Raw genomic sequence first — 24,207 nt, 5'->3', positions numbered from 1 at the left:
GCAGCGTGTAATAGCCAGTGAGCTCCTGAAGTAGCAGCTATTTCGTCATCCAGTCATTCATGCTGTATGGCATTATATATTCTCACTCTGGTAGTGTCGCGTGAGCGGTCTTTTTAATGTTTAGCTTCCCATAAGTGCGTGAACGCTAAAGTCACGTTCACAAATCACGATTTAAATGGGAAACAAATTTTAGAATAAAACAATAATAAAACTATAATTTGCATGAAGACCTCAATGAATAAAATAAGTGGAGGTGCTGGGTATCGATCCCAGTACCTCTCGCATGCTAAGCGAGCGCTCTACCATCTGAGCTACACCCCCGACGAAAGAGCACGCTTGTAAAGCACCATAAAATGCGGCAAGAGCTGCTCGAAGAATCTAGGCCGCACCCGAGAGCAGCCTCACGGGAGAGGATATCTCTGTTCCCTCCCGCTCTGTCGTTGGCTGTTGCATTTTATCGCAGCCGCTTTGAGGGCGAAATCTGTTTGTGATCACAGTCACGTAGCCCCTTTACCTCCAGTACACGGCATACGGCCGCCTTCTCCGCATTCAAGTGTCCGCCAAAGTTATGTATTGCTTGCAGAGACTGGCGAATTCGTCTGGTATAGACTCAATCGTTCTGTGAAGGTGTTTTCGTCCTGTTCGAAACATTTCCTGTCGAAGAAATATTTAATACTAGCGAGCCACTTGTGAAGGAATGGCCTACAGTTGTACCATTTCACCAAAATATTGTTTAAAGGTCCGAGATCCTACTTGTTCCCTACTCAACCTTCGTCGAGTGATGCCGCCGCGGTGGCTCATTGGTTACGGCGTTCACCTGCAAGCCCGACCGCGGTGGCTGAATTTCGATGAAGGCAAAATTCTAGAGGAGCGTGTACTGTGCGATGTCAGTGCACATTAAAGGGGCACTGAGGAGAGCACTATTAATATTTTTTTTATAGTAAAATCCGATAGTTCGGCATGTCATGGCTTTGTTGCCACTTGGCCGGCAGTGAAAGATGCATTTATTTCTAAGAAATTTGGATTCGAAGTTGAAAAAGTTTTTCCCGCCGCTCTGATTCAAACTTGGGATTCGTCTATGACGACAGAGGACTAAGAGACGTGAAACATGACGTGCACATGACGTAACGCAGACTCCGTGATTTCTGGCTGCCAGCAGTGCGGCCTAGCAGCAGCCGAAAAGAAAGCTACCGCCGGCCGCACGTTGAAGGCATCTATCGGCTATTGCGGCCGTCGCTACAGTCGCTTCGATTACGTTTGCACTGGCGTTTTGCCAGCGTTACGATGGATCTCGTTCTCGAAGTCGTCAACGAAGTTCTCGCAAATAGACACCTTTAGCATACCGTGTACCTTGTTACCGCTAGCGGAATACCGGGAGCCCGCCTACCGCCGGAAAACAGGCGCTGATTTGTCCCGATGCTTCAGAAGCGCGCGTAGCAGCCGGGCACGTGGCGCCATCTGGCGACGTCAAGGAGATTTGCGCATGCATTGGCTGCGCCTCAGTGATGCATGGTTACTCGGTTCCTGGTGTTGCTAGAACCATTCGTTCTAGCAACACTGCTTTGTCCTATGACGCCATGACGCTTGTACTTGCGAGTTTGGCCTGTGGCGGCGATACCTGTATTTTGGTTCTTGCTCTTTTCTACGTTACAAGAGCTTTGTTGTCAGTTTGAGTGGCGTTTTTGTAATGAGGAGCTGGTATTCTGTCGATACAAGCCAACTTCAATTTCTCCTCAGTGTCCCTTTAAAGAACCCCAGGTGGTCGAAATTTCCGGAGCCCTTCACTACGATGTCTCTCATAGCCTGAGTCGCTGTGCGACGTTTAACCTCAATAAAACAAACCAACTTTATTAAGTGCTTGCGCTTTCAATAGCATATCGGCGCTAACCACTGTAACTGTATTTTTTTATTTCAAGACTTGCACAAGGCCACCCTGCGCACTCACTCGTGAGGCAACCGCCGCCGAGTTCCGTTCTTATTGAGAGCGCAGGTTCTCGCAATAAAACGGGTCCCTTTGAAAGCCTTGCTTCCCGACATCCGTTACCACCACGTGACAACATCTCCCCTGGTTACCGCAATCGTTCGCCAGCGCCCGCTGCTTACCAGCCCTGGACTTATTTATTTGGAGATACTGTCATCCAATTAGGGATTGTGGGTTATGAGGGCCTGTGCTCATACTCATGCAGCTCATCAGCTCATACAGGCATTCACGCATATCTATACAAGGGTAGCTGATGGCTATTACAACAAAAAGGAGGCAAGCACATGAAATAAAAAACAAAAACAGGTACTGTCATTCATAGGTTGACATTATCATAGATTTATCCTGTACATAGAAAGTGAAAGAAAGACACATTTCCCATCCAATCACGACATCAAGGCTCCTTCCTCCCATAGCAGCCCGACTGAAGCCAACTGGAGCGTCGTATCGTTGTCATGGCAACGATAAACCTTAAGAAAAACATCATCCTCGAGCGGGATTTGAGCCACCACCGGCGAAATTGGAGCACCTTGGTTTCTAGCAGAACTTTTTGCTAGGCTAGTTGGTCCATTCTGACATTAGACACCAATGTCACCTTGGTTTCCCTGGTGCCTGAGACATTTCAGCCACCGCTTCTTTTTTTATCATCTAATTCTACTCCCGCTGCAGCCTATCGTGCTGCATAAATGTGCACCAATGATGTATTTTTAAAAATCAGTTGTATTCCACTCGTCCGGTGTTTGAAGTGGATGGAACAAAAATTAACAGTATTTGCCTACCCCTGGTCCAGTTGCTGCCAGTCAACACTTGGTTTTAGACCTATGGAACAATTTGTCCCCCTTAGTATGGAGTAAAACATTCCAACTAAACGCTGATCTGCTCCGGCAATGCGAAATACAGTGGCTACGACGAGTAACAATTGACTGTTTGCTGGTGTTTGCTGTCTCATGCAAATAAAAAAAATTAAAAGCAATTTAACACAATTTTTTGGTAGTATTCGCAGCTTTTTATTTTAGAGCGAATAACACAGCTGTATGTCCGAGATTTCATGTTAGTCGCTACCGCGATGCTAATATTTTGTGTAGAGGTTAATCAGTGATTTCTCCTTCGCCCTGCCCTAACAGCCAAAGTATCGGCACGAAAATTGATTGCTGTCTCTGAAAGTTTCGCTAGTAGAAGCGTCTGCACGACAAAAATTTGTAAGAGCCTATCCTCATACACTAACCAGAACGCTCGTGAATTTAACGGAAAGACAGAGCTCGCGCTCACTCGCTTCTTTCGGAGACGCATTAAAACGCACCGGTATGCCTTTAGAAAGTGGTTCTTGCTTGCTCCAAAGCTCTCATTTGAAACTTCATACTTTTCTGAAGAAAACGTTGTTCAGGTGAAGCCTACCCTTAAGACATATGCCGTTTGAGGTAGTGGGGAAGAGGGCACATGTTCTAAGTATAAATACCAAGAGACAAGGACTGTGAAGTCTGTTACCTTATCGGATGGCATGGCGAGTGTTGTCCACAAGAATGAATGTGCCATGTGGAAGCACAGCACAACGACCGTTCATCTTATCTCTTAGTGCGAGCAGCGCGACCAACAGGCACAAATAACTAGCCATAAGGTGCAAGCAAGAAACTAAAAAACAAAGGCACCGGCGAGATTCGAACTCACGATCTCCTGTTTACTAGACAGGCGCTTTAACCAACTAAGCCACGGCGCGGAAATCCGCTCATTGATAAGACGCTCCAGTGCGACGCCGTCTTTTAAAAGAGTACCGTTAGATGTACACTACAAAAAGTGAATGAGGCACCGGCGAGATTCGAACTCACGATCTCCTGTTTACTAGACAGGCGCTTTAACCAACTAAGCCACGGCGCCGACGGACCCTCCGCGGAAATCCGCTCATTGATAAGACGCCCCAGTGCAACTCCGGTTTGTAAAAGAGTACCGTTAGATGTACACAACAAAAAGTGAATGAGGCACCGGCGAGATTCGAACTCACGATCTCCTGTTTACTAGACAGGCGCTTTAACCAACTAAGCCACGGCGCCGACGGACCCTCCGCGGAAATCCGCTCATTGATAAGACGCCCCAGTGCAACTCCGGTTTGTAAAAGAGTACCGTTAGATGTACACTACAAAAGTGAATGAGGCACCGGCGAGATTTGAACTCACGATCTCCTGTTTACTAGGCAGGCGATTTAACCAACTAAGCCACGGCTTTTTTTTTTTGCTTTGTTGCCGATTTTGGCACAGAACCAAAATAACAAAAAAATGTAAAACACCTCAGCCCAATGCGGCTGATACAAGGGTGATTAAAATCTTTTCAATACAGCCAAGTCATCTAGTACAGAGAGCCAGTCAGGCTGTTCAGCTTGTGCTCGGTATACTTCTCTCAGGCACACGACACTTGCAATGAAGTTTTCTCGCACAGACCACACGTTTACATCTGCATGCCGCACCTGCATTCTGGTTTTCCACAAGCTGTGGATGCTGAGCAGCATGAGTAAGTCATAGGGCACTCCTGTTTCATTTTGAATGGGCAAAAATATAATACCGTAGGGGTCCAGGGGTAGATCTTTCTTGATAGTTCTTTGGAGGACGTCCCAGTGAAAGATGGGGTCCCAACAATCCAAGAATACGTGTAGACTCAAAAGAAAACATTCGACAGAAGTCTGTCTGGTTGGGAAATTTAATGTTAGGAGAAGGTAAGTGACGCCAACCAAGTAAAATACAGGAAAAACACGACGTTTCGGGACCGGCTCGGCCCCTTCTTCACGGTGTGACTACGGGCGAGCGCAGCTTGGCTTTTTAAGCCCCTGTGTGGAGGACCTGCGGGTCAATGGCCGCAGCCCATGGACGTAGGATGAGGGGAGAGTCCCCAGGGAACGATTAACATTCTCTCGTGTTTGCTGTATGTGCCACGACTCGAGTAGAAGCCTCCTGCGTGGGTTAGCTTCCGTTTCCAATACAATGGTGCTGTCGAAGTCAATTGGGTGGTCACACCCTTCACAGTGTTCGGCCACGGCGCTGCGTTGACGATTCATGTGACGGACGTCCGCTTTGTGTTGGTTCATCCTTTCCGCGAAGTTCTTCGTTTCCCCTATGTACGACGCCGGGCAGACGGAACACGGAATTTTGTACACGACGCCCTGGGCCTTTTCTCTGGGCTGCCGGTTTTTTGGGCGGGGGAGAAGGCGACCGATAGTGCTGGTCGGTTTGTGCGTTGTCAGCACCCCTTCTTTTCCGAGAATGCGACCGAGCGTCTCGCTCACGCCTCTCACGTAGGGGATGCAAACACGTTTCCGCTTCTGGCATGCGTCTGAGGAAATAATAGACCGGATTTTGTTTTGCCTTTCTTGCTTCCTGATAGTGCGCCGGATGAATGAGCTTGGGTAGCCGTTCTTTTGGAGGTCAGAAATGACTCGGTTCTTCTCCTTCCTTTTATCTTCACTTGAGGAACATATGGAGTCGGCTCTCTTCAGTAATGACGTCACGACAGATGCTTTGTGCGGGATGGGATGGTTCGAATCGAAATGTAGGTACCGTCCTGTGTGGGTTGGCTTCCTGTGCACCGAGGACTGCAGGCCTTTGTCGTGCCTTGTAAGTAGGACATCCAGAAAAGGCAGGCTGCCCTGCTGTTCATGTTCAACAGTAAATTGTATGGCCGGTTCAACTGAATTTAGATGACTCTGGAGGTTTTCTATCTCTGAGGTTTTCACCACACAAAAGCAGTCGTCTACATAACGGAGGAATAACTTTGGCTTGGGATTAAAGGAGGAGAGGGCCCGGCTTTCGACGTCTTCCATGGTTAGGTTAGCCACTGCTATGGGGGCATCAATTTCAGTCACAGTGGCTAACCTAACCATGGAAGACGTCGAAAGCCGGGCCCTCTCCTCCTTTAATCCCAAGCCAAAGTTATTCCTCCGTTATGTAGACGACTGCTTTTGTGTGGTGAAAACCTCAGAGATAGAAAACCTCCAGAGTCATCTAAATTCAGTTGAACCGGCCATACAATTTACTGTTGAACATGAACAGCAGGGCAGCCTGCCTTTTCTGGATGTCCTACTTACAAGGCACGACAAAGGCCTGCAGTCCTCGGTGCACAGGAAGCCAACCCACACAGGACGGTACCTACATTTCGATTCGAACCATCCCATCCCGCACAAAGCATCTGTCGTGACGTCATTACTGAAGAGAGCCGACTCCATATGTTCCTCAAGTGAAGATAAAAGGAAGGAGAAGAACCGAGTCATTTCTGACCTCCAAAAGAACGGCTACCCAAGCTCATTCATCCGGCGCATTATCAGGAAGCAAGAAAGGCAAAACAAAATCCGGTCTATTATTTCCTCAGACGCATGCCAGAAGCGGAAACGTGTTTGCATCCCCTACGTGAGAGGCGTGAGCGAGACGCTCGGTCGCATTCTCGGAAAAGAAGGGGTGCTGACAACGCACAAACCGACCAGCACTATCGGTCGCCTTCTCCCCCGCCCAAAAAACCGGCAGCCCAGAGAAAAGGCCCAGGGCGTCGTGTACAAAATTCCGTGTTCCGTCTGCCCGGCGTCGTACATAGGGGAAACGAAGAACTTCGCGGAAAGGATGAACCAACACAAAGCGGACGTCCGTCACATGAATCGTCAACGCAGCGCCGTGGCCGAACACTGTGAAGGGTGTGACCACCCAATTGACTTCGACAGCACCATTGTATTGGAAACGGAAGCTAACCCACGCAGGAGGCTTCTACTCGAGTCGTGGCACATACAGCAAACACGAGAGAATGTTAATCGTTCCCTGGGGACTCTCCCCTCATCCTACGTCCATGGGCTGCGGCCATTGACCCGCAGGTCCTCCACACAGGGGCTTAAAAAGCCAAGCTGCGCTCGCCCGTAGTCACACCGTGAAGAAGGGGCCGAGCCGGTCCCGAAACGTCGTGTTTTTCCTGTATTTTACTTGGTTGGCGTCACTTACCTTCTCCTAACACAAGAATACGTGTTCTATTGTCTCGGGCTTCTTGCATAGGATACAGTTAGTTGTCCAGGGGACGAAAATCCCCTTTTCGTTCAGCCATGTTTTAACAGGGAGCGTATTTGAATGTAACTGGTATAAAAACGTTTTCATAGATGGGTTAACTGGCATGCTTTTAACTCTTCTTAAAACATCCTGCCCTGGACTCCCACGGTGCAGGCTTCGGTAAAGAGGAATTGGCATCATTACATCCACTAATTCCTTATACAGCTTTTTCTTTGAAATTTTACTCAAGTAGTCAAGAGAAAACTGCACTTGGAGAAGCTTGAACGAGAGTACAACCTCTCTCATGTACCCCACGACGGAACCACGCATATTCTCACTCGAAGACACCACAATTTCAGGAAGCAGCCTCTGCAATCGCAGCTGAATAACAGTCCGCAAAAAACTGTCCGACTGGTCACGGAGGAACATAAATCGTGATACAACCTGGCGTAAAAACAAATGAACAAGACCAAGGCCACCACCTTTGACAGGATTAAACAAATTGGTGCGACTGGTTCGCTCCCATGTCGACGCCCAGACAAAAACAACAAAGACACGGTGAATTCTTTGAATATTGGCTCGGGATGCACTCAATACATTCATTAGGTACCATATCTTTGACACAAGGAAAATGTTACACAGAAGCGCACGAAAACATTGATAGTTGCCTCGCTTGCCACGAGTCGGCCTTCTCCTTCGCCCTTGACCCTTCATCGTTCCAGCAGTCATTGGGATCCTGATAACATTCGAGAGGCACGCCAAGATACCGCGTTGGCAGTTTTGACCACTGCAACCGACAGAACTGTTCCGGTGCATCATCCCAATTACCGTGCCAAAACCCACAGCTCTTGTCCCAGTTTATCAGACAACCAGTTTGTTGACAGTACTTTTCGACTAGGCTGCTAACTTCAGTAACACTGTCCTTGTTTGAGCAAAAAATGGCAACATCATCTGCATAGGCGAGGACTTTCATATGACATCACTGCAGTTAAAAGCCGGAAATACGGTTACTGTTAATTATGGCCAAGCAGAGTGGCTCTATGTAAGTCGCGAACAGTAGGGGCGAAAGAGGGAATCCCTGCCTCACTGAAGAATTAACTTCTATTCGGTCTGTCAACTCCCTATTTACGATTACTCGCGTGCTGCAGTTCGCATAAGCCATTCCCACGCCTTCCGCTACAACGCGCCCCACGTTCAAATGGTCAAGAATGCATAAAAGAACGTCATGTGAAACCCGATCGAAGGCCTTCGCAAGATCCAACTGAATCATTGCAATGCGCACCCAAAGGACGTCACTGCATTCCAGTATGCTGCGTGCAACGTGTATGTTTATCACGATGCTCCGTCCTTTGATGCCACAAGTCTGGTGTGGTCGAACCAATGTTTTGATTACGCCCTGTAATCTCTTTGCTAGAACTTTCATATATATCTTGTAATCTACGTTGGTGAGGCTTATCGGCCGATAAGAGCCCACCAACAAGCGCTTCTCCGGGTCATCTGTTTTGGGAATCAGGACAATGTGTGATGTAGTAAAAGAAAGTGGAACTTTTTTGCGCTCGTACGCCTCAGAGAGCACATTGAGCAGAAACAGAGCTATCATGCATTTGAATTCTTTGTAGAAATTGGCGCTTAGTCCATCTGGGCCAGGTGCTTTTGCGTTTTGCAGTTCATCTATCGCGGATTCAATTTCTCCGACACTAATTGGCATCTCAAGGCGCACCTTCACTTTATCCTCAAGCCTTGGCAATAGGGGCAAAAAATGAACCAGAAATGCTTCATCCATCTCCCGCTTATTTCCGAGAAGGCCGTTAAAGTGGTCTATTATAACCTTCTGGATAACGATCGTGTCGCTAGAAACTTCAGCCCCGTGTCTTATCTGCGCGATTTCTTTCTGGCGAATGTAACGCTTTTCGTCGGACAAAGCCCGTTTAGTCGGCGTTTCACCAGTCCACAATTTCTCAGACCTAGAGCGAATGACGGCTGCTTTGTACCTGTCTGTGTATTTGTTCAAGCTGGCTTTTTACTCCTCTCAATTCTTTCAAAAAAAAGGCCGGGCTCAGAACTTTCCATGCAGGTCAGGAATTTTAACTGCTCATTCAATTCAGTTTTCTTTTCTTTCTCTTTATGCTTATTAAGAGAACTCTTTTCTATTGCTTTACGTTTCACCCATTCTTTGAAATCTTCCCACTGAACAGCCAAGCTGTCAGTCTGCGTCTCTAGTAAACTGTGCAGTTCATTTGTAGTTTCATTTATGAAATCTTCGTCTTCCAACAGCTTAGCATTAAATTTCCACAAGTGCCAGTTAAAAAACGTATGTTTTTTGTTTTCACCGAAGGTTGCGATTACGAGGCAGTTGTTGCTGAATGCAACAGGCTGAACATCATAGTTCATGCATAGATGCACGAGTTCCGCAGACACATACAGCCTATCCAACCTAGCATGGCTGTCACGCTGGAAATGTGTATATTGAGAGCTATTACCGTAAGTAAACATTTCGCCGATGTCTTCTAAACAATGGTCACGTACAATACTATTCAATAATTGAGCACTTTTTTCGCGCACCGGCAGGCACTTCATACGGTCCGCCGCTACACAAACACAGATGAAGTCACCCGACATCAGCAGGGTTCTGTCACAAACAAAATAATATTCAAGGCGATTGAAAAACTCTTGGCGTTCGGCTTCAACGTTTGGTGCATACACACAGATAACTCGCCAACACACATTAGTAAACGTAAAATCAAAGAGAAGACGTCCACTGGTACAAGCGAAAATACTCTACAATAATGCCTAGATTGTTGCGAATAAAAATAACGCACCCGCCCGAGGTGCCAACAGAATGACAAACACAAACATTGAAGACTGGACGAAAGTGGGACACCATACGATCAGTAGCTTCCTCATTTTCTATTTTCGTCTCATGGACAGCTACTATATCAAGCGCGTTGTCAGCAAGTAGACGATTCAGCTGACATTGGCGCCTCCTTGCACAAAGGCCTCTGACGTTCAAAGTTGCTACGCGCAGAGCTGCATCTATTGTCATCGCCATGCACTTGGAATAGAATGTCATTGAGGTACAGCTCCCACTTTACAAAATTGTGCAACATTTTCTAACTCACAGTGGGCAGTGTACATGGTCGTTGATCCAGGAATCCGAGTGCTGACGTCGGGAAACCACACGAATGTCCCTCGCCAGCCTTTCCGGACCAAGGCACACTGTCTGCTGGGTACTTCCCACCACAACAAAGGAAAAAACAAAAACAAAACACGAAACCTCATTGAGCAGCTACGGAGGCGGTTTCCCCGCCTGCCGGGGTTCGGCCGGGATGTTCGGCCGGGGCTTCAACGTGGAGCGTCGAATCCCCGGTGTTTTAGACGGCGGCTCATCACCACCCACGCAAGGCAGCGGCTTCTCGCCGACGCTCTCATCATGGGAGCGTTTCCCGGCTGGAAGACCGGAAGCTTCCTGGCTGAAGTCCATGGCATCGGTGCTGATAGCCTCCACATTCTCCGGAGATTCGGCCGCGGCTTTCGTCACGTCTTCCGCCTTGTCAACACTTCCTTGCTTCGGTTCAAGCCCACATCTCCACTAGGCTTTACAGCACTGCTCATCGTCGAACTCTTTTTTGATAGAGGCGTCAGCGAAGGTGCCTTTTGAGCTAAAACTTGGTCAGTTGCCCTGGCTGCCTCCTCTGCATCCGCCTCGTCCATCAGCAACTCAGATGAGTCCTCACTGTTCCCGGGACCGGCAATGCTCGCGTAACTGCGAGCACACTGGCCGTCTTCATGCCCGAACCGTCGGCAGGCACCGCACCGAGGGACCCGACACTCTTTGCGGATATGGCCTGTACCTCTACAGCGGAGGCACAACGGAGGCCTGCCCGGGACGACAACCAGCGCTAGCTCCCCGCCGACGTTGAGCTGATGCGGCAAGTCGTCAAGATTCACGCCAGCTTTTAACTTCAGTGTGATGCGTCTGGTGGTTGAGCCCTTCTCCGACACGCCTTGTACTCGCCAGCGCTCTCGGGCCACTTCAGAGACTTTTCCGTACGGCGCGAAGGCGACACGCACGTCCTCGTCAGGCACGTTGTAGAGCAGCCAGTGCAGCTTCAAACGCATGTCCTGGTTCGCAGGGTCAATCACCAGGCAGCGCCGTTCTTTCACACGAAGTTTACCGATGCTGGCAATCTTCTTCACTGTTTCGGCTTCTTTGAATGTGACGGCCCAGACATGGCTCATGCGATACGCCCCCAGGGCGATAACGTCCGGGACCAAAGAATGCTGAGCCAACGCGCCCCGGAAATCTTCCACCCGATACGGGCGGGCCGAGATATCCGCGTGCAAAAAAACTGTATTCCAAACGTAACGCCCTGTAGGCAGCCCTGGTAAAACAACCTGATACATACTTTCTTGTTCAGCAGACATGTTACCGCGGCCAGACACGGCCGCTGAAGCCGCTCCAACGGAGCCCTGCATCCTGCGTCCGTTCACTGGCGTGGCCGGAAGCAGAATACACCAACTAAGCCACGGCGCCGACGCTTCTCCGCGGAAACCCACTCATCGACAGGACGCCCCAGTGCAACTCCGGCTTTTAAAAGAGTACCGTTAGATGTACACTACAAATAGTGAATGAGGCACCGGTGGGATTCGAACCCACGATCTCCTGTTTACTAGACAGGCGCTTTAACCAACTAAGCCATGGTGCCGACGGATCTACCGTGGAAATCCGCTCATCGAAAGGACGCCCCAGTGCAACTCCGGCTTTTAAAAGAGTACCGTTAGGTGTACACTGCAAAAATTAATTGAGGCACCGGCGAGATCAGAGCTCACGATCTTTTTTTTTTCTTTATTACCGGACACTGGCACGTTACAAAATTACAAAGCTCACGATCTCCTGTTTACCAGACAGGCGCTTTAACCAACTAAGCCACGGCGCCGGTGGAAAAGACAACAAAAGCACGCCAAATATTCGCCGCTTACTTCTCAAAGAGCATTGTTTCTCTTTATAAAATGTAGAAAAAAAATTCATCCTCGTAGATCGCAAAGCTCATGACGGCGCTGCAGCTCGTTGTACATACTAATTTTTGTAATGTGAACGAAACTGGAAAGAAGCGATAATGAGACTCCCTGCGGCAAGAAAATTTCCGATGGAAGTCACGCGCTTGAATCACCTGTGAAGGGCGCACAAAACTCACCAGTTAAGATTAACAATAAGCATTGGCGGTAGCAGGAGGATTTTCACGCCTCACAGGAAACTGAGAGCTTTTATAGTCTGCTAGTGCTTTTTCCCGATATGGAGAGTGCCTGGTCACTTTTCTGTTGACGAGCATAAATTAGTTACTTTGACGCCACGATAGTATCGGCAAGTTGACACATCTTTCTGCAAGCGCCGGCGTGGCACTCAAGGGAAGGGCAGCTTGATGTGTAAGTAAGGTGCTTAGGCATCACATACGACTCCTTCTCAAAGTTCTTCGAATTCAAGACGCAGTCACATATTATTGCTTATCTAAAGACAGCTGCTCCGTTTTCATCTCGCTTGCGAGTACTGCACTTCGAAGGAGGAGTAATGCATAAACATATGTGTTCAGTGCGATTGTAGCGCACGCGTTAAAAACCGCCTGGTCGTCTTAACTATTATCGAGCCGTCCACTACAGCGTCGCTCATAGCCAATGTTTCGTTTCGCGTCGTTAAATTCGACATACCGACTTCAAATACGGTATCGTTTATTTACTTGGCGACTTTTAGTAACACTGCCTGCATTCAGCAGTGAAAGCCAAAATGCGGCTTCATGGACGCAAATCCTTTTGCATCTGACGCAAGATGCCGATATCGACCGGTTTCTTCGGACCATTGCAGTTTCCGTCGTTCCACCCAGTTTTTTTTTTCTGTTCTTCCGTCTTTGATTGCAAACTTATGGTTCTCGGTTTCACGCTGGAGTAATATAGGGCCATTACGAACATGCAGGCTGTGTCAAAAAAGCTCTCGAGTTTGCGCATGTTTGGGCGTGTTTTATTCTGCGCCCGCTTCGTCGGGATCCTTCGTTGCAGATCCTCGGGCGTAAGCCAGCGAGCTTTCGTGGTGCTGAAAATACCACACAGACGTTATTTCTGTTTTACTTTGAAGTTGTGGACGACTTTGTGCTTATATGGAACAAAAGGTGTGAGCCACGGCTAAAGAGAATTAAGGTTATATGCACGAGTGCAGACAAAGTATGCATTGAGCTTCTAAAAGCATCTACATCAAGTTAAAGGGCGACGACTCTATTAGGGACACATCAGCTACCTTATACAATGCGGAAAAAGCTTTCTGCGCGCCTTTTGTTTATGCCCAGGCTTGATTTGCCCTTTCTATCGCTTCCACCCCCTTCTTTTTTAGGCACATGTGTACGCTCCCTAGTTAAGGAGCATTGATCCGAATAAAACTAGAATGATAGTTTGCGCTCTTGGCATTCATCGTCTTTCCTGTGTTCGTCTTTATCTACGCGCAACTTATTCTGAACAATAGCCATCAACAGTTAAACGCCACTTTCTAGACAGCGGCATGCGCCTGACAGCCAACTAAATCTCTTTAGAGCGTTAGGTTTTATTAGCTCCTTCTTCGGTTTTGCACCGTCGCAGTGCACACAGCCACCTGCCTCCGTTGGCAGGTGTCAAAGTGTAGAGGAGAATCCGGAGAGAGAAGAGAGAGAGAGACAGGGTCGGAGGCGACGGATGGCCGAAGGACTTCATCCTCTACCTCGGCTGCAGGTTGTGGTTGGCTCTAAGAACACCACCGGAAAAGGGTGAGAGGAAACGAGTGGAAAAGTGGAGAGAGAAGAAATCCCCTCTGCCCATTAGCGGAGAGAGAAAGTGGAAAAGGGAGTGAGGAATCCGCAGTATCAGACGCCCACATATCGAAACGTGTCACGGCCAAAGAGGCTGATTCGTTGCCTAACATACCGTGAAATATTCAGGATAAAAGTACTGGCGCCAGCACTGAATTACAAGGGAAGCGAGCGGTAACCGTGAGACAACTTTGTAGATACCAACTAAACTGCTGGGTGTTTTCCCAGCGTTAAATGGCCTAATATGCACAGTAACGCCACTACAGGTGACTCAGGAGCAGTACAAGCGCTGCTGTCAGTACTTTCAGAGTAGATAATACTTAAGCCTCAGCGTGTTTCTACACGCTGAGGCTTCTAATCCCTGCTTCAGAAAATTCTACAATACACTGTCTCTTTAACTTCACTCAATAAATTTGGGCTAATGCTTTAAATCAATGGTCGTGCGTGCTTTAAAACTTGTCGCGGGTCCACACAAGTGGATTGTTGCGCCAAATTTTGAACTTTGATAGAGGAAACCTCGCAAACTGCGGGCTTATGCCCTACTAAAACGTAATCCGGTAAGCTGTAACCATGAGCTTCTTGATGAAAAAGAACTAAATCACTTTTAACCATTGTAAAGCTTTTGTAAAGGGAGAAGCAGGATGCTAAGCAGCCTCGAGAATACTGGCTTTATAAAGAAATAGCCGTTTCACTGGCCGTCGTGCCGGTTCAGATATTTCATAAATCTGGGCACCTTTTCTCCCCATATTCGGCGAAGAAACTCATTTAGGCTGTCATGTGAGTGGCATGCGTATCCTGGCTAGAATACCAGGTTGAAACTGGAAGAGCGAAATAGCTTCAAAAAAAAAAAAAATAAGGTTAGATCATGATATCTCGAAACAGTGTTTTGAAACCTGTCATTTGGTTCCAGATGCCGAGTCGCACGCGTCTTCATAGGCAGGCGCCGAAATACCATCACCAGATCATTTTTTTCCATCATAAAACTGCCGAGGAGTAACCTTGCAGTAAAAGAAATTAGGTTTTTTTCAACTTGAGCTCTGCAGCCGTCCGTTTCACCACGTAGATGAACTGTCGGCATGCGAAGATAGGCTTTCTCTTTGGTTGCTCTCCGCAGTGCATGAAGAATTTCTTTTGCCTTTTATCTTTGTCAAAAAATGGATTCGGCGTTTCGAGAGCGAGCAAAGAGGGGAAACACAGACGGGTGCAATGTGAGAAGAATGCAAGGTATGTGCCAACATTTTCCCTTTATTTTTTTTTTGCTGTTAAATTTTGCCTGCGGGTGAAGATAAGGGAATACGCTTAGATTTTCAGAAAAATTTGCTGGCCGTCCAGAGGAATCCGCTGTAGAATTTTTTTGTTTTGCTACTTTTGCGTGCTTTTAAAAGAGCATAGCTCGACAAACCTTACAATTTTTTATCTTTTGTGCATTGGAATGACGTGCAATCTTTGCATTCCTGGCAGAATATCTTTGATCATATAGCTTTCTGTGAAACCCGATTTTCGCGTTCAGAATGAAAGGAGTAACGATAGTTTATGCGTGGCCCACCTCTCGAAGAAGATGTTAGTAGAGAAAGATTGTTGCGAATCTAAAGTAGAGAGATCTTTCTCAAAGCAGCACGCATTGAAATGCTTTCCAAACTTCGTGTTGTATTGGCGCTGCTTATCATAGCGATGAGCAACGCCATTACAGCAAGGAGTTTGGAGAGCACTTTAATCCGTGCTGTGTGAAAGAGACCTCTACTTTCGATTCTCACGCAGCACGCATTGAAATCTTCTCAAAACTCCTTGTTGTATTGGTGTTGCTTACCTTAGCGACCCCAAATCTCTTTTGCAGAACCAGGCTGCAGTACCTATGCTTGAAGACGGGGTAAGACTTTTCTGGAGAAGGGAGTTGCCGGGAATAGAAATGCATCAAGGTATTCATGGTATGGTCTTTAAGTGCAGTTTTGATCGGATCATCTGTTCTGTCATACCAGTCCACTGCGTTGAAACGGTGGCCTAGGCGGATGTAACATTGGGAATGGGCGAATACCACAAATCACTGTGCTTGGACCAGGAAAACTCGAATGCGTATTTTTATACCCGTACGCTACTGCTTACAATCAGTCGCACTCGCGGAGACGAACAGACACACGTCTCCGGGTCATGATGAGGTGACCCTATGACGCCATTGCAAAGCTACCCCACACCTCCCGTCTTCGACTCCTGGAGTATTACAATTCTTCCTGGATGACTGGTGAGGTCCCCACGGAATGGAAGCTGGCGACAATTGTTCCCGTTTTGAAACCCTGTAAGCAGACAACAAGCTACGCATCATTCCGGCCCATTGCCCTACTGAGATGCGTAGGTAAGCTGATGGAGCGCATGATCTGCAAACGCATAACTTGGTTCCTAGAAAGCCGAAATGAGTTCCCCCAAGAAATGAACGGGTTTCGTCAAAACAGGTCTGCGACTGACAATATCGTCGCCCTCGTCTCATCACTTGAGGAGTACCGTCACGCTGGGTACATTCCGACAGCCGTTTTCCTAGACATCAAGGCCGCCTTTGACTGTGTTTTTCACCATGCAGTTCTCGCAGTCTTTGCCAGTCTTGGCCTTGGAGGAAAGCCATACAAATGGATTGGGCATTATTTAAAAGAACGGCAAATTTTTATGACCACTCCAAACGGTCCAACACGCTTTCACGCAGTGGAGAGGGTCGTACCACAGGGAGCGGTGCTCAGTCCTCTCCTGTTCAATACTGTCCTTATACACTTAAGAAGAAATCTTCCGCGAGGGGTCCGCATAACAATTTATGCTGATGATATCTGCACCTGGATAGCATCACGTTCGCGCTATATTACCCAGCAACGTCTTCAGAGAGCGCTGTTGCACATTTCGATGTACATGGCTTCCTGAGGTCTTCGTCTCTCGCCAGAAAATAGTGTTTCAAAGGCGTTTACAAGAAAAACGATGACCGGATTTCCGCTGCTCCTAGGCGGACGAATATAGGCAGCACACCCATATCTTCACCGATGGTTCAACTACTAAAGAAACGTCTTCTTGTGGCCTTTATGTGCCCTCAACAGGCCATGCCCTTTCTTACCGGCTGCAGCGGAGGACATCCTCTGCGACAGCTGAGCTTCGCGGCATTAAGGAAGCTGTTTCTTACATCCTGCGCCGAACCGCCGGCCGTTGGGTTATCTTCACCGATTCAAAAGCATTTCTGCAGATTCTGGCCAACCTGCTGAAGAAAACGAATCACCAGCCAGTTTTCCTGGACATGGGGTATCTACATCATTTAGCTATTGCCGCAGGCCACTCCATAACATTTCAGTGGGTACCTGCTCACTGTGGCATTCAGGCTAATGAAAAAGCAGATTAAGCGGCCCGTAAGGGCCATCAACATCGGAGATACATTCGAACTTTTTTCACGAAATCTGATGCTTACCAAATGGCTAAAAGTTTTGATTCCGAAGAAACGTATTGGCATTGGAGTTTTCTAACACATCAGTACCAATTTCTTCACTCGATCAACCCACATCTTAGATGAAGACTCTCACCCAGAATTCCTCGACACCTGGAAACACTTTATCATCGACTTCGTCTGAATGCTGCATATACAAACGGCTTGCGATACCGTTTTGGACAAATAAACAGTCCGCATTGTGACTACTGTGCCTCGATAGAAACTGTGGAACACATCTTGCTTGAGTGCCCTGCGTATGCTAACGAGCGTGCGTACTATGAACATTGCATGCAGAAGCTCTGCCCAGTGCCCCTAGCAATGGACAAAGTTTTAGGTCCCTTAGCCTGCCTTAGGCAACAGAGACTTGCAATGAACTTTCTATTTACATATTTAAAAGACATTGGACATCTCGATAAGCTTTAAATTCACTTGCACGTTACCTTCATGCATTCTTCATGCAGTGCACTTCGTCAGCCCATTTGTCGGACTATGCACTCCATCATTCTATAGGTACATCAATACTCGCCATTGCATCCTGAGTACCCATTTCATGGCAGCATTTTTCTTCGTTTTTTTTTTACCGCTTCCACACTGCTCTCCTCCTGTCTTCATCTCCCAAATTCCCCTCCCTACGCAGAGTAGCATGCCAGCGATTTCTTAACGCCGGCTAAATTCTCTGTATTTCATTAAAGAGTCTCTCTCTCTCTCTCAACAAATGGTGAAAGTCGAGCTACCGCCGCTCCCGGCTCTTTTACCTCCTGTGAGAGCCGCCAATTATGTACTCGAACAGTTTCGTAAGCGTTCTTCTTCAAAAGTCGTTAGCAAAAGACGTACAGTTTCGGTATGTGCATCGACTAACCGGGGTATCGCGCAGTCCGCGTTTCCGTTATTAACGCGGAAACTCATTTTGAAGGTAAGCTTAAGAATTTTTGGTTTATCTTTTTCATGTTTAATTTACTATAATTTAGAAAGAGCGCCAACTGAAGAGTAAAAATCCACGACTTAAACTAAATTCTTTTTTAAACCAGACAGACATTTGTCGAATGTTTTTTTTTAAATATTGTTCAGGTTGCTGAACATGAATGAGTATGCCTAGCTACGCGAAGCTAGTTTCCCGCCTCTCCTTGTCTAAACACCGTATCGTTCTAATTCGCTTCCTTCCGAAAATCGTGCCGAATGAGGTCTTACTACGCTAATCTGGTTCGAAACGGGCTGTCGAATTCTAATTGTATTCCGCTGAGAAAGTAGTGTCGATTATTTGTACTTTCCGCAATCTTTTCAAGTGGCTGCTCATTTAAGCACTAGAGATAACCTATCTGCAATTACAGTGGCTAGTACAGACAGCTTCTTTGATTTAGAGGAGCATGGGAAGATGAACTTTGTCACAAAATATTGCCTTTTTACTCTTTCACTTTTATTTACATAACTAAAGTTCGTAATTACTCTCTGGAGGTCTTCGCGCAATGTAGGGGACAGCAGAGATTAGGCAGATTAGGAGATTAGGCAGACTTCACGCGTACTGCTCATTCAAGAGTATTGTTCGCTTTCAAACGCAGTGCGTCGCCCTTCGTTCCAATGACGCGACCACGCATTTTCTTTCAGAGAGAGGAGGAAGAAGGGACAAACGGTTTAAACAAAACTGTTGCATGTTTTACCTGCTTTTAAACATTTCTAACAACACTTGCATCAAGTGCTGACGAGGTTATATACCAGAGGTTGTATGTGCGCAGATAAAATTTGCATTCTTTCGTCTTCTCGACCATGTACACACAGAGCCCTTATATGCACACCAAAGAGCCCTTCAAAAAAACATTTAAAATTAAACATTGGTAATCTCGGCAAAAATTATATTTCGTAATATCGTGCCATGAAGAGGCAGCAGATGATTTAGAAAATTAAAGAATATTGTTTACCAAACTTAAGCAATAGTGCGAGTGGATGGTATTTATTGTACAGGCGGCACTGAAGGGGGGGGTGGGGGGGGGCGTCAAAATTGTTGGGAACGTCTTAATCTCTGAACCCATAATTGGGTGCCCCTCCCCTTAATCATTTTTTGTTTTTGGTTTATTTTCCAAGGCGCAGGAGGCAACGACACATTTCATGAGCCTAAAAAACTGTCTATAGAAATTTGCCGCGAAAGTTTACTTACGTTGAGCTAACTTAGGAATATACATTTATAAGCTCAAGATTGGGGACACAGAAACCATAAAACATAGAATCGATGTGCTGTTTCATAACCTGCGATTTCCCCGCCTAATACTGCCGCTTTCATTTTCTCCACAGGCAAATCCAATTACGGCAGGGGACTCCCAAGTACGCACTTTTTCCTAATTAAAGCAAGCCCTCTTAATTAACCCCAGCAGTAAACAAGAGGTCGTTGCCTTTTGTATTTTATGAGCCTGCTCGCGTAGTTATTGTCTCAAGGCATCTTCTCAAGTGACCTAAAAGACTAAGTAAGCTCTTGGGAAGAAAAAAGATATAGTCGTAGTTATAATAACACCAACCACGTTTAAGCGAACAAACTCCTCTCACCTCTTCTGGCAAAAATTATGGTGGCACCTAATGCATATATTGACGAATCCTGCTCGTGCGTTCGCACATAAACTGAAGACACTTGCCAAAATAATCGGTGAAACGCGTTATAATAGCTAATTCGCTGAAATGCTCCCCTATTATTCTGGCCACTGCGCTAGTAGTGCAATTATCAGAGACCTTGTTCGGTTGTACTGCCGCCTTTACATGAATGCATAAAGCAAAGTAGCGCTACTTGTGCAGAATTGTAACATATATAAATATACAGTCCTTTCGACAAAATAGAAATTTTCCTCTCTACAGACGCATGTTTGCACTTCTAATCACAAGTTCTTTTCACTGAACTCCGGACCGCTTGCACGGTTCGCCTGCTCTCCTCAGGAACCAGATCGGGCCTTTTAGTAACCGGGACTACCAGCGAGTCATGATGATATTAGTACCTCTTTCTTACGAGCGTTCGCTGTCTTTTGTTTCGAGTATTTTTTTCAATAAAAACCATGTAGCAATGTTCCTCATTCCTTTCTCTCTTTTTTTTTGCTCTCACAGAACCTCGTCTTTACAGATTTCACAGCTCGTGGTGTCGCAGTCTGTAGCGCGCTTCCAATCCTCTTGCATGTTATGCTTGTACAGGGGGCACAGTCCCCGCCAAGTGACAAAATGACTTTTACACTGTGTCCACCTTAATCTATGATTTTGAAATATAGGTTGTTGCTAATTAAGGTCTGTGACATAGCTCGACCGTAGTGCAATACCTTAGCATGGCCGAGGGAAATATCGGCGCAGAATGACACCTTACTCCACCCATGTGGGCGAAGAAACTTTTACTTTTTCTAGGAAAAGACCCGTGGGAGGAGACCCCTGGTTATGAAATATAAGCAACGCCTCAAAACGTAGCCCCCAAAACAATTTTCCTTCTCTTTGTATATAACTTCATGTTTAAAACTAGGCTGTAACGTCCTAGGCAACTAAGAGTTACGTGCAAGAAAGAACTGCTCAAATTTCTTAACCGGAAACGAGTCCTATATACCTGCGTAACCTTAAGAAGTGTTTAGAGTTCCGCAGCTGCCTTATCTAAGTGTAAACAAAAGAGAAACGAACATTGCAGAAAGCGAAGTAAGGGAATATTTTCGAGTGGCTGTATGTAATAACGACATGGAAGCGCATGACGCAATGAATAGATATTTTCTTCAAATAATGCTGAATTCTACATCCAAGTTCTGAGCTTCTTCCTGTTAAATATCAGCCCTACTCACGTAATGTTCGTCTTTGAGTTTTTTTTTATCACGCAGCATTCCTTTCTTCACAATAAGTACCTCCTACCCCGCGACTGCTCACAAAATGTGCTCTACGATCTGCAATGCTCATGTGTGCATCGTGCATATTTTCTTCTGGTGGAACTCCGAACACTCCATATTTACTGCAAGCTCCGAGCTGCGTTTCGCGCCTATATTGCTTATGGTGAGAACTCGATGCTTTGCTTTCCAGACGGCACCACGTCTAGACGACTACACGTGTAGTGCCGTCTCAGGGTGAGGGCGCTGACGTCGCGTCGACGAGGCCTATTTCTGCCACCCAATAACTTGGAACTCTAAGTCTGTCTCCCTATGTAGATAAGCCTGGATGAGCAATGAGCCGGCTAGGCGTCCGCGAGTATTTATCCCGTTGCCGTCTGCTACACCTTTTTTTTTTTTCTGTGGTGAGGGTGAGGAAACCGTGCAGTAGCCCTTACTGGTGCTTCCGCCTTATACCATTTGTAGCCACGATATTAAAGTCGTCCGGATATAAATCAACAGTGTTCCTATTAAAGTCATCCGGATATAAATCAACCCTATTCCAGACGATTCAGTGCGCAAGAAAACTATCACCTCGTGTAGGCCACGCATGCCGTAGCCCCTTACGAAACATGACAAAATAAAGTCCTGCAGGAGACTACGCGAGTGATATTGAATAGTATGTACTTCCCCGGCGCCAATACTAATCTGTTTCTGAAAAAATAGGGGCAAACAAGTTATGCCTTGGAGTTATAAGGCACTAAAAACTATTTTACTGACCCAAACCTCTTTTCCACAGGGAAATCGGCTAGGCTTCCCTCATTGTAACTTATCTCTGTGTCTAAACTGTAAGGTCTCTACTGTACAATATATGACCTCCTGACCCCTCCACTGCGAATTTTCACACATCACGGATCTCCAGCAAGCATTCCTGAAAATGCTTGCTTCAAGTTAATCTAGAAAAGTGCAGGCTTGGCTTCCAAATTATGCAACATACCGGTCCTGCTCATGTTCATAGCGGAGCTCTTTCTTACCTAAGACTTGACTGGCTTAGCGAGATTAGTGAAAAGAATGAAAAATATAGTGAAAAAGAAAAACGATTTATTTTCGTTCTTTTCATATTTCGAAGTTCCACTAAGTTCAGATCGAATGTGGGTGATCACCTTCCGCTCTTCCCGCCAAGCAAGAAAGATTTATGACCAGACCCCTTCTGTCCCATTTGTTCAATAAACAGTGAGATCGCCCCCCGCCATCCCGAAACAGTTGACCATAAATCCGGCTCTCTCTCGATAGGCTTCAAATTATCCTGAGTGCATGGCGAAATTCTGCTGGTCGCAACAGACTAGCGTTTTATTTTTACCTGCAAGTGCAACGTGAAAAAGTTAGCAGCCTTGATGCGTGATACAAGGAGCTCTGTCGGTTACCTGTATGCAATAAAATGCAACGAGAAAGCAGGCGCAATATTTAATTTCGCTTAATGTAAATCGAGTTCGCTTAACGTGAACTCATCCTTGCAACAGGAAACGAGTTCCGCTGTGTTTTTCGTTCTTCTGTGTAGTTTGCATTTTCAATGACAAGCTTATTTTAGGGCATTTAGATACAGTTCACGTTTTATTTTCGGCGTACTGCCGAGTGCATTGGGCAGTACGCCGGCAGAGTGCATTGCACTTCTCTTTCCAGGCGCATTTTGGGACATTTCGCTATTTATCTCCTCCAATCTCAGAAAACGTATTTAGGAACTCATCAGAAAATGACTTTTTTTTATATTCACTCAGTAAAAGAACAGTGAATAAAAATGCAAGTGGTTCAACTCTGCTGAAGAGTTTACAAGTAGCGAAAGCAGAGCGCGTAGCTCCAGTATATATACCCCATACCCTGATGTCACAGCTGTAGATTGAATCACGAGACACCACGCGATTACCACTTGGCTTCTTTGCGCTCTCTACCTACAACGTGAAAGGTCGAAGCTCAAAGGTCAATGTAAACGATCAACGACAAGGTCAATGATCACTGTCAAGGTCAAAAGTTAAGTGGGGACGCCCAAAGGAGGCCCTCACATGATAAGGCAGATGTGCAACCATTAGTTACCTCAAGGTCGTTCCAAGGTCATTCGGAGGTTCAAGGCGCAATATGTCTCGCTAGTCAAGGTTCAAGATCAAAGTTTAAGGTCGCAGTTCAAGCTCAAAGGTGGTCCACTAAAGGGATCACACCTGGTCAGGTATATGCGCATAGCAACACTAGCCATGACTTATCTCCAGGTCGTTTCAAGGTCATTCGGAGGCTCTCGGCGAAATCCGTTGCAGATATAGTAGTGAAGGCTACAAAAAAGAGGCGATCTTTTTTAAGTGCCATGCATTGAAAGCGTCTTTAATGCGCAAGCAATATATTGGTCATCACCAACGAAATTCGGCGTTGTCGTCGTTGACCTCAAAAGTAGTTCCGAAAATCCCACATTACGTCACCGTGGTATTAAAGAACGTGCGGGGAATTCAACTCAGGACTTTCAGATCGCGAGGCCAGCATGCAACCCATAGACCGCTAAACCACGTTGCTACTTGGCGAAAAAATGTGTACCTAGAACACGCTCTGTATATTAATGAGTAGTGTCATTAACAAGGAAGAGAAGATTTTAAAATAACTTTTAAAATAAACAAAAAATAAAAATAACGCCTTTGTTCTCAAAATGCATAAGCAGAAAATATGCCATTCGTAGTTGTTCTGCACGGCAGAAGGGAAAAATAGATTGTGTACATTTACAAAAGACGACGAAATTTCTCGAAATGCTGCCTGCCTTATGAATGGTATACAGTGTCATAGTATTTATTTTGGCGAGCATTATTTTTTCAGTGCTGAATCGACAATCAGAGAACATTTGAAGTATTCCCTGCTATTAAGACCGTAATTGTACTTGGCAGGGTGATTTCGGAAAAGCAGTTTTTAAATTACTCAGGAAGACACTCCCGGGAAATTTGCGTAAAGAATCCTTCGACATGAAAATTTGCCATTTTTTGTCACATTGCGTGTTCCATTTTTCTGTGACCTTTTTTTTTTAGGTTTTCGCACCTGTCAAAAAAGTTTCAAGAATGATAAGGTTTACTGCTCCTTAGAATGGCGGTGCATTGCAATACGTTTTATTCTACTGTGCTTT

At 46.2% G+C, this 24,207-nt stretch overlaps 1 protein-coding gene and 5 non-coding genes across 6 annotated transcripts; all 6 read right to left on the bottom strand.

Moving 5' to 3' along the window:
* Positions 1 to 248: 248 nt before the first annotated feature.
* Positions 249 to 321, bottom strand: TRNAA-AGC (transfer RNA alanine (anticodon AGC)). The gene has a single exon. It is a non-coding gene; the product is annotated as a tRNA-Ala (tRNA).
* A 3,300-nt stretch (positions 322 to 3,621) lies between these two features.
* On the bottom strand, positions 3,622 to 3,695 carry TRNAT-AGU (transfer RNA threonine (anticodon AGU)). Its single transcript has one exon. It is a non-coding gene; the product is annotated as a tRNA-Thr (tRNA).
* An 84-nt stretch (positions 3,696 to 3,779) lies between these two features.
* On the bottom strand, positions 3,780 to 3,853 carry TRNAT-AGU (transfer RNA threonine (anticodon AGU)). The gene has a single exon. It is a non-coding gene; the product is annotated as a tRNA-Thr (tRNA).
* Positions 3,854 to 3,952: 99 nt separating this feature from the next.
* On the bottom strand, positions 3,953 to 4,026 carry TRNAT-AGU (transfer RNA threonine (anticodon AGU)). Its single transcript has one exon. It is a non-coding gene; the product is annotated as a tRNA-Thr (tRNA).
* Positions 4,027 to 10,270: 6,244 nt separating this feature from the next.
* On the bottom strand, positions 10,271 to 11,223 carry LOC149330105 (uncharacterized). The gene is made up of 2 exons (XM_089559366.1): positions 10,663 to 11,223; positions 10,271 to 10,549 (listed from the first exon to the last, which is right to left on the bottom strand). Exons 1-2 carry the CDS (start codon positions 11,221 to 11,223, stop codon positions 10,271 to 10,273), a joined length of 840 nt encoding a protein of 279 aa, XP_089415492.1.
* A 393-nt stretch (positions 11,224 to 11,616) lies between these two features.
* Positions 11,617 to 11,690, bottom strand: TRNAT-AGU (transfer RNA threonine (anticodon AGU)). The gene has a single exon. It is a non-coding gene; the product is annotated as a tRNA-Thr (tRNA).
* Positions 11,691 to 24,207: the final 12,517 nt, after the last annotated feature.

This window comes from Amblyomma mixtum, chromosome 9 (genome assembly GCF_055824585.1).
Source record: "Amblyomma mixtum isolate Tamu chromosome 9, ASM5582458v1, whole genome shotgun sequence".
NCBI lineage: Eukaryota > Metazoa > Arthropoda > Arachnida > Ixodida > Ixodidae > Amblyomma > Amblyomma mixtum.
This window is presented reverse-complemented; position numbering and strand designations above follow the sequence as displayed.

Excerpts from the sequence above, each read along its gene's own strand:
- LOC149330105 (XM_089559366.1), bottom strand. The coding sequence starts at position 11,223 with ATGAGCCATGTCTGGGCCGTCACATTCAAAGAAGCCGAAACAGTGAAG. Across the intron at positions 10,550-10,662 it reads ATGCAGAGGAGGCAGCCAGG|CAAGGAAGTGTTGACAAGGC; the intron begins GCAACTGACCAA and ends CTTGAACCGAAG.